The 9,547-nt window shown below is 28.9% G+C and overlaps 3 protein-coding genes across 4 annotated transcripts in view; 1 reads left to right on the forward strand and 2 right to left on the reverse strand.

Annotated features, from left to right (window-relative positions):
- Positions 1-1,383, forward strand: part of LOC126902639 (fatty acid-binding protein, muscle-like) — an 11,995-nt gene extending 10,612 nt beyond the window's left edge. For both annotated transcript variants that reach the window (XM_050680115.1, XM_050680117.1), the window contains exons 2-3: positions 870-1,147; positions 1,210-1,383. In XM_050680115.1, coding sequence (XP_050536072.1) covers positions 870-1,147; positions 1,210-1,260 — 329 coding nt within the window. In that variant the 3' untranslated portion in view covers positions 1,261-1,383. The remainder of the gene's footprint in view (positions 1-869; positions 1,148-1,209) is intronic.
- A 1,416-nt stretch (positions 1,384-2,799) lies between these two features.
- Positions 2,800-6,636, reverse strand: LOC126902637 (serine/threonine-protein phosphatase PGAM5, mitochondrial-like). The gene is made up of 4 exons (XM_050680113.1): positions 6,494-6,636; positions 6,203-6,431; positions 6,012-6,145; positions 2,800-3,125 (listed from the first exon to the last, which is right to left on the reverse strand). Exons 2-4 carry the CDS (start codon positions 6,341-6,343, stop codon positions 2,978-2,980), a joined length of 423 nt encoding a protein of 140 aa, XP_050536070.1. The 5' UTR covers positions 6,344-6,431; positions 6,494-6,636; the 3' UTR covers positions 2,800-2,977.
- Positions 6,637-6,741: 105 nt separating this feature from the next.
- Positions 6,742-9,547, reverse strand: LOC126902608 (kinesin-like protein KIF3B). The gene is made up of 2 exons (XM_050680056.1): positions 9,399-9,547; positions 6,742-9,249 (listed from the first exon to the last, which is right to left on the reverse strand). Exon 2 carries the CDS (start codon positions 9,179-9,181, stop codon positions 7,052-7,054), a length of 2,130 nt encoding a protein of 709 aa, XP_050536013.1. The 5' UTR covers positions 9,182-9,249; positions 9,399-9,547; the 3' UTR covers positions 6,742-7,051.

A 9,547-nucleotide genomic window follows, 5' to 3' on the forward strand; every position in this document is an offset into this window, starting at 1 on the left:
TGAAGATAAAATAAAGTCCGAAATTTTTTTTTCCATAATAAAGTATATTACATAAGCTTTAATTTAAGATATATATAAAAGTGTTAGACTTTCCGGAACACTTTCAAAAGTTTAGTTGAAAAAGTTCTACTTTCTATATGCATTTTTATGTTTTGAATCCCCCCTGTATTTAGGGAAATGGTCCGATTTAAAAAAACAGTATGTCGAATGAAAGATCTATATAAATACTACTTCTCATAAAAAAATTGTAATGATTCATACATTTTTCAAAAAGTTATAGCATAATAAAGTTAAAAATGGAAAATACAAAATCGAAAATTTTCACACAAAAATAGCATTCGGTAGCCATTTTCACCATGAAGATAAGATAAAGTCCGAAATTTTTTTTTTTCATGATAAAGCATATTACATTAGCTTTAATTTAAGATATATATAAAAGTGTCAGACCTTCCGGAACATTTTCAAAATTTAAGTTAAAAAAATTAATTTTTTGTGAAAAAGTTGTCATTTTAAATCCCCCCTTGTGGGCAGGTTAAGGGTTAAATTTATGAAAAAAATATACCAAATGAAAGGTAATGATATCATGCATCTATATAAAAAAAATCTATATTGTTTTGGTTATTTTTAAAAAAGTTATGCAATTTTAAGTAAAAAAAATTGAAAAAATCTCGAAAATTAGCGATTTTTAAATTCGTAATTTTTTTGGAGGTTTTCCCCATTTACGGGGAACGAGGGAATTTTTTTCAATTTTTGAGGGTAATGTCTTCGACTAGATACGATTTGTGATCTTTTGACGTATCATTGAAAGAAATCGGTTCGGTGAGAGCTGAGAAAAAGTGGTAACAGACACAAAAAAAAAAAAANTATAGGTGTTGGTATACTTACACGGAAAATGGGTAACTGTATATCTCCAGTTGTCGAACTTACAAAAAATGACGATGAAAAGTATACCTTAACTTCAAATTCAACTTTCAAAAACACGGCGACTGTATTTAAATTAGGTGAAGAATTTGATGAAGAAACTCCCGACGGTCGTAAAGTCAGATCAATTATTACACAAGATGGAAATACTTTAGTGCACAAACAAAAAAGTGACAAGTTAGAAACAACAATAATCAGAGAGTTCAAACCTGACGAACTTAAGATGGTAAGAAAAATTGTATTAAAAGCAAAAATAACTTAAGAAAGTAATTTTATTATTATTTTTAGGTTTTAACTGTAAATGACATCACTTGCACCAGGATTTATAAGCCTTTATAAATAAAAGAATAAATTTGCTCAATAGATATTATAAATTATAACTTGATATAGTTGTTTAAACTTATTACAGCATTAGATCTTCTATCTATGTTCTAAACTTATTAAATATTTATTTATTTACGATCTAATGTTAATCTGTTAAAATAATTTATTTAAAAGAGATTATCTACAAATTTATAAATTAACTAAGTTTTTAATTTATTTAAATGAGCACTTTGAAGGTTCTAAAAATTATACTATTGAAGTATATTTTTATTTTTTAAGGTACATATACTCTGATATATGAAGATTAATTTATTGTTCTTTTTTTAAAATGTTATACATTAATACAATTTGACTTTTGTGAACCCAAAGTGAAAATTATTAAAATACTTAACTTATTAAGGTGTTAGTTAATTTAAATAAATGAGGATTTTTTAAAATTAAACCTGTATTTAGGGGTTGAAGGAAACAAAAATTTTAAAAAGTGTTTTGAACAATCCTCAATTGACATGAAGTAAGTTAAATTCAAATATATTTTCAAAATTCTTATCACAACAGTATTTTCATTGTACTGTTGGAATAAAAAGTGGTTGTTTTTTTTATTAAAACATGGTTAGTACTCAGATGTCTTAAAAAACAATTATTTTGAAATTTTAAAACTAAAAACAAATAATAAAAAATATGCTTCTAACATAGACTACATATGTAAAAATTGTTAAAAATAAATAAATTACAGCAAAATTTAAATTATATCAAAAATTAGGAGAATTTTCAGTTAAATCTATTTCATTTGTGGACCTTTAAACTATTTTATGAAATTCCTTGTTGTAACAAAAAACGAAAGCAATTCTTTTCCAATAAAATACATTCATGAGCTTTCTAAACTTAGCTCAGGCTCTGTGCAGATTTATTACATTTTCATAAAATAATTTAATTTAACTAAGATAAGTCATTACACATCATGTAAATACAAAAAATTTACTTTTTTCCAACAGTATAGAATATAAAAAAAAATCTTCATCAATAAAAAAATATTAGTATGTTGCCATAATATAATGTAAAATCCAATGTGGATGAAACATATAAAAATTATTAATGAAAAATAATCATCTAAGCTTTTAGGTGATTATTAGTCAGATAGAAAATATTTGATATCTGTTTTTTTAATATCTTGGTTTCTTAGATTATCCAAATAAATCTAGTTTGATGTTGTATACTGGTTATATTTGATGACATCTTGATCAGTCATTCTTTGCTATATTTGAGTTTTGAATCAGATTTTTAATAAGTGTTTTAGGATAGAATATTTAAAAAAATTGATTCGTCTATGTTTTACTTAGGTTAGGCCAGATGAATTTCCTAACATCCCAACAGATGGATTATTTAATTACTATTACTATCCCGCCTATGCACCTTATTTAGTACATACAAGTTTTTAAAGGAACAAGTGTGAGTAAATGAGATTCAACTTTATACATAAAACTACTATGAAAAATATAGATCACTTAAATGTAAAGTATGCAAAAAATTACATAATTAAAAAAACTTCAATAATGATTGATGAAATACAAAAAAAATTTATTTTTTATTGAAAAAGTTTCCATTACTATTTCAGACAAATATTTTACCAAAACATAATTTTTTTTTTAATTTAAAGTATCCTTTTTTTTTTTACCAAAAATAATACTTAATTACATAACTTTATCAAATGAATATCTATACATACAAACATTTTTCAATGACTTATTGAATCAGGTGGCATATATCCAGAGTTACTATACCAACGAAGTGCTACTCGACCATTAGGATAGATAGAAAGAGAGGTTATACTCGCATGATCTAAGCTTAAACGCAGCCAAGCTTCAGGTGGCAATTGAAGTGCTCTAAAATGTATTAAAAATATTAATTTCATTACTAAACTATACTGTTAACTCTTAACTAATTATAATACTTTGAATTTTCAATTAATATGTATATATTAGGGTGGATCAAAAAAAGTCAATCTTCGAAATTTTAATGAGAACCATTTTAACTTTATTATATACATTAAAATAGGCATTTTGTGAAAATTTGATGTTTTTAAAAAAATTTTTTAGTATTTTGACCACAAATGCCCCCAAAAACGGCCTCTGTGATTGAAATTTTTTGTCAAATATTATGATTAGTATATCTCAAAATAGTTTGATTTTTGCTGTAGAATACAAATTTTTTAGTTTAAAAATTTTAAGTCGAAAATTGATAGCGTGAATATCATAATTAGCTTTATTATATGGTATATTTCTAGTCGGTCTCAAGTAAGCTTAAAATTTTTTTTTTTATGTAGTTTGGTTAATATTTATGTATTTTATAAGTAGAAAAAAAATTCTTCTCTAATCTTAAAAATTTGGTATAATCTTGCTGTGGTTAATACTTATTTTAGAAAGAGGGAAGAATATTATATAACATATAAGAGTGGGAGGAATAGATCACAGATCGATTATTTTATGTGGAATAGAGAGAGCGTAAAGATTGTAAAGTTATACCAGGCGAGAGCGTAACTTCATAACATAGACTGATGGTAATGGAGTTGTGATGTATCGTAAAGAGAATAAACAAAAATAGAAGAAACACGAGGAAAAAATTGAAGATCCGGTGGTGGAAATTGAAAGTGGAAAATGAAAGAGTTTGTAAAGACGGTAAAAGAGAGGAAGGTGTGGAATGTCGAGGGAAAAATAAATGATGTGTGGAATAGATTTGCTAGTTGTGTAAAGAATACTGCAAAGGAGATTGTTGGTGTGAGTAGAAGTAGAATGCCAGGAAACAAGGAAACCTGGTGGTGGGATGAGGACGTTCAAAAAACCATAGAAAATAAGAAAAAGCAACTCAAAGTATGGCAGAAGAGCAAAAGGAGAGAAGACTGGATGGAGTATTAACGCTTGTACAAAGAAGCTAAGTGTGCAGTAAGTAAGGTGAAGTTTAAGAGTTATGATGAGTTGTATGATAGGCTAGGAACAAAGGAAGGCAAAAAAGAAATCTATAGACTTGCAAAGAAATGAGAAAAAGTCTAAAGATTATCATTATATAAGGTGTATAAAAAGTGTTGATAATAAGGTACTCTCGAGTGATGATGTGAAAAAAAGGGGGAAAGAGTATTTTAAAAAATTATTGAATGAGGAGTTCATTAGAGAATATCTCTTGGAATGAGGGACTGGTAGATTTAATTAGTGAGAAAGAGGTATGGGAGGCTGTGGCATCAATGAAAAAGAATAAAGCAGTAGGACCAGATGAAATGCCAGTAGAAGTATGGAAAATATTAGGCGGTGTTGAAGGAACTTTTAAATAGAATCTTATTAGAAGGGAAAATTCCAAATGAATGGAGGAATAGTATTGTGGTGCTGATATTTAAAAGTAAAGGAGACATACAGGAATGTGGAAATTATAGAGGCATAAAGCTTATGAGTCATAGTAAGAAAATTTGGGAAAAGGTAATAGATAAGAGAATAAGAAATGAGACATTGGTATCTAAAAACCACTTTGGATTTATGCCTGGTAAGTCAACAATGGAGCCAGTATTTTGTGTGAGGTAACTAATAGAAAAGTTTAGGGAAAAGAAGAAAAAGCTGTGTATGGTATTTATAGATTTGAAGAAAGCCTATGACAGAGTATCAAGAGAGGTTTTAAAGTGGGCATTAATTAAAAAAGGAGTCCCGAAAAGGTACATTAATATAATACAAAATATGTATGATGGCACTTGTACCAGGGTAAAATGCGTAGGAGGAGTATCAGATTTTCGGGTAAGAGTAGGGGTGCACCAAGGTTCTGATTTAAGCCCTTACTTATTCTCTATAGTGATGGATGAAATTACTAGAGAAATACAAGGAAAGGTGCCGTGGTGCATGTTGTTTGCTGATATAGTGTTAATAGGAGAAAATAGGGAGGAAATTAATCAAAGGCTAGAGGTGTGGCAATCAGCTCTTGAAGAAAAGGGTTTAAGAATAAGTAGAAGTAAAACAAAGTATATAGAGTACGAGTTTGAACACGAGGTAGGTGAAATGTGTTCAGTAACAATAGGCGAGGACGTGATTGGAGAGGTGGAGAGTTTTAAGTATTTAGGGTCAGTTGTGCAAGAGTGGTGGTATTGACGAGGATGTAAGACACAGAATTAAGTGCGGGTGGTTGAAGTGGAGAGAAGCGTCTAATGTGTTATGCGATAAAAGAATTCCAATAAGGCTGAAAGGTAAATTCTACAAGACTGTAATAAGGCCAGCTATGATGTATGGTTCAGAGTGGTTGATAAGAAATTAGAACAGACAATGAGTGAAGCAGAGGTGAGAATGCTTAGATGGATGCGTGGAGTGACTAGAAAAGATAGAATAAGAAACGAGCATATAAGAGAAAGTATAGGTGTAGCGCCAATCGTGGATAAGATGAGAGAAAATAGACTTAGATGGTTTAGTCATGTTATGAGAGAAGAATGAGAAGCTGTAAGAACAGTTATAGAAATGAATTTTGAAGCAAGAAGAGGTAGAGGAAGACCAAAAAGGAGATTGAGGGATGTTATTGAATGCGATTTGTGGACAGCTGATGTGAGCATAGAAGATGAGGGAGATCGTGTCAAGTGGAAGCTTAGGATAAGGGTGGCCTTCCCCAAGTAGTTGGGATTAAGGCAAGGAAGAAGAAAAAGAGAATCTTAAAAACTTAGATTAGTTGATTTAGCATTGCCAAGTCATTAAAATAAACTGTAAAAAAAAGTATAAATAACTGATAGCAAGAATAACTGATTAATTTACCTCATTACAAAATATCTTATAACATTAGCATGGCAAACAATTATTTCATATGAATCTTCTTTTTGATAAGGAGGAGCTCTATGAATAAATTTTCTGAAAGCAGCTTCAATACGAGCTCCATCTTGGTAAAACTGCTAAAGTACAATAATTTACATATGTTGGTAATTTAATAAAAATAATTATTTACTAACATATAAATCAGGTTTCCAATGCTTGCTAGGAGGATCTGGTGGTATTGGTGCTCCTTCTCTAAGCAAGTCAGTTGAGCTTATGGGTATATCTGGTGATAAATGCTTCTGGATCAATGAACAAGTTTCTACTGCACGAGTCATAGTTGATTGTGTGATAGATGTCCATGGATAATTTAAAACACTTAAATATTCACCTGTGTGAAGTGCTTGTTTTCTTCCTAAAAAACATCTATACTTTATTTCACTTAATATGAAAAAAAAATCTTACAATGTGCTTTATATTTTATTTACCTAGTTCAGTTAATTTTCTTTCTTCATCAGTTTCACCCTTTAGATTATACTGTCCATGTCTTATAAGAAAAATATATCTTGTTGCTTTGGATTTTTTGCTTTCAAGTTTTTTATTGTACTCGTTTTTTTCTTTATCATCTTCAATATTCATTGGTTTAACTAGATTAATAGGCAACATCCTAAAATGGAAAAGACACACTGACACACTTTCATAAATACAATAAAGATAGGTTATTAAAAACAATATATAATTCAACAAATATATATTTTATTAGTATGTTATGGTGTACAAAAGACTAGACAATATGACTATATTAGTTAATATTAGAGCTTCAGAAGCAAAGGACGACATGAAGTAAAAATAAATGATTTTTAATTGTGAAAAAAAAATCTAATTCAACCTTAAATGTTGTCATGTAATAATATGACTAGAAACATAAGTAAAGGTAACAAAGTAAAAAAAGAAACATATAAAGTATTTATCATTTTTTAACTAGCAGTTATCTTTAAGAGGACTTAGAAAGAATAATATAAAATATTTAGAATAAAATTATAAGTTTATTTTGGTATTAATCCTCGAGCTCTTGGATAATTTCTACTAGTAGTTGGTTTAATCTTTGGTCCAACTGCACTGCGAACACTTCTTGGGCGAATAGCAATTGATGCATCTACTTGCAAATCATCTTCTACTTTCAATGCTTCATCAAGCATAGATAAAAGTGATGGGGATATTTCTGGCTTCTTGTATTCTTCAAGTTTATGTTCAAGAGTAAGTAAATTTAGAGTGATTAAATTCTCATTTTTTCTAGAATTAATAACACCATTGATACAACCCCTAGTATGTCCTTCTAGTTGATTACTGATTAAACGCCATTCATGAGTATCATCATCATAAATCAACCTATCTTTGACACCTTGAAGTTCATCTGGTGCAATAAAATTAGACATAATTATATTACCTAATTTTAATTGTTTAGTCATTGCTTCTTGATTTGACTCATTTTCCCTCCTTTTAATAGAATAATACTCTTCTTTTTTCTTTAATTCTCCTTTGAGATTTTGATATAGTACAAATAATTTGTCAAATTTACCTTGTTTCGATTCTACTTCTTCTAATAAAGTTGAATATGTTTCTCTTATTGACTCTGTATAACCAGCTATTTCTTCCAAATTTTTAGCAAGTTCTTGTTCTAATCTTATTTCTTCTTGGATTTCTTTGTTGCGTTTGTCTATTTGACTTTGTTGTTCGTATAAATGATCAGTGATTGATTTCCCACCTCTCAACAAACTGCTTTCCATTGACTGAATTCTTCCTATTAAAGAAGCCATAAAATCCATTTCACCAGCAACTTTAGCCTTTTCTAACTCAATATCATGTAACATTCTATTTTGATCATCAGACGATAAATTATCTTTATTTTCAAGAATATTGTTACGTTTTTCATTCAAGTCTTCTTGCTGTTTTTCTAAATATTTTGTATGTTCTTGGAAGTTTTCAATATCATAATTTTTTTCTTTTCTTATTGTTTTTTTAGAAGACTTTTCATTAAGTATATTACGTAATTTTGATATTTCATCTTGATATTGTCTAATTAAAGCATCTTTTGGATCTTCATTAACATGAGGTGCATTATGAATATTTTTTGCTCTGTTTGCATAACGTAAAGTAGTAAGAGTCTCATCCCAATTATAACTGGCAGGTCCAATATTAGCGATCATTAATGTTTTAGAATTCCCACCTAATGAGTCTTGCAAAAGTCTAGTAAGTTTAGAATCTCTATAAGGAATATGTGTAGAATTTTCTTCTACTAATGCATGTATAACATTCCCTAAAGTTGATAGAGAAAGATTTATCTTACCAGCTTCTTTAAGTCTTTGACCAGTTGCACCACTTTTACTTTGTCTTTCACTACCAGCTAAGTCAACAAGATTTAATTTCCCTACTCTAATTCGTTCAGCTGAAACTTTGATTTCTACTGTAACTGTAAAAATAGCATGACTCCTTGAACTATGCTCATTCATATCTGTAGCTCCTACAGTTCGATTTTTGTTACCTTCATGCATAACTTTCAATATTTCTTGGACATTTTTACATATATATTTATTCAAATCATTCACATAAACACCAACATCTTTGTCTTCACGAAGTTCACATTTACCTTTAGGTTTAGCTTCTAAAAGGTCTCTTATTTCCTCTTGATATATTTCTAGATAAGAAGAAAAAACTAAATACTCTGTATTATTTGATAGCTCAATACTATTAAAAATCTGTTCAAAAGTCCTAGGAATAATACCACGATTTATTTGATCACCTATGGGAAAATTATCATCTTTTACACCTTCCATTGTATAAGTTTTGCCAGTTCCTGTTTGTCCATAAGCAAAAATAGTTGCATTGAAACCGTTTAAAACCGACTCAATTAATGGATGAACCATTTTATTGTACAACTCTTCTTGAGTAGAATTCCAATCAAATACTGAATCAAATGTAAATTGCTTGAACTCTGAACCATCATTTTTAGGTACTGCTACAGCAACAGAGTTTTCTTCTTTAATGATTTTTACAACTTCTGAGTATCCATTAGAAATTTCTTTAGAACTCATAGGCCGACAACGTACAATTACTTGTATATTTTCTTTTTTAGTTTTAGCTGATTGTTGCCGAATAACACGTTTTTTTATGTCCATTTTAGTATTTCAATTGTATATTTTTGAATAAATATTCGAAAGTTATTTTTGTAATACAGAATTAACACCTGAAAATGTTAAAACATACCCCAGTCATAGTCTAACAATGAATAAAGATAAAAATGGTTTCAAAAGCAAACAAATCAATATAATACATATAACACGTAATATTACGAAGCATATTGTTCAAATAAAACTAAGCGGTGATTGATCTTACCTATCCCAATTAGAATTCCATTTTGATTCTTTGTTTTCAAATATATCATAGTATTGTTTTTCTTTATTATCAATTAACACACCTGTGTTAAATCCATAATACGTAACTAAACTACCACAAGCCACACTCACACCCACAGTAAAAATCTG

The sequence above is a fragment of the Daktulosphaira vitifoliae genome, unplaced genomic scaffold, assembly GCF_025091365.1.
Source record: "Daktulosphaira vitifoliae isolate Bord-2020 unplaced genomic scaffold, ASM2509136v1 Scaffold_3, whole genome shotgun sequence".
NCBI lineage: Eukaryota > Metazoa > Arthropoda > Insecta > Hemiptera > Phylloxeridae > Daktulosphaira > Daktulosphaira vitifoliae.

Excerpts from the sequence above, each read along its gene's own strand:
- LOC126902637 (XM_050680113.1), bottom strand. The coding sequence starts at position 6,343 with ATGACTCGTGCAGTAGAAACTTGTTCATTGATCCAGAAGCATTTATCA. Across the intron at positions 6,146-6,202 it reads ATTGGAAACCTGATTTATAT|CAGTTTTACCAAGATGGAGC; the intron begins GTTAGTAAATAA and ends ATTGTACTTTAG. Across the intron at positions 3,126-6,011 it reads ATAAGATATTTTGTAATGAG|AGCACTTCAATTGCCACCTG; the intron begins GTAAATTAATCA and ends AATACATTTTAG.
- LOC126902608 (XM_050680056.1), bottom strand. The coding sequence starts at position 9,181 with ATGGACATAAAAAAACGTGTTATTCGGCAACAATCAGCTAAAACTAAA.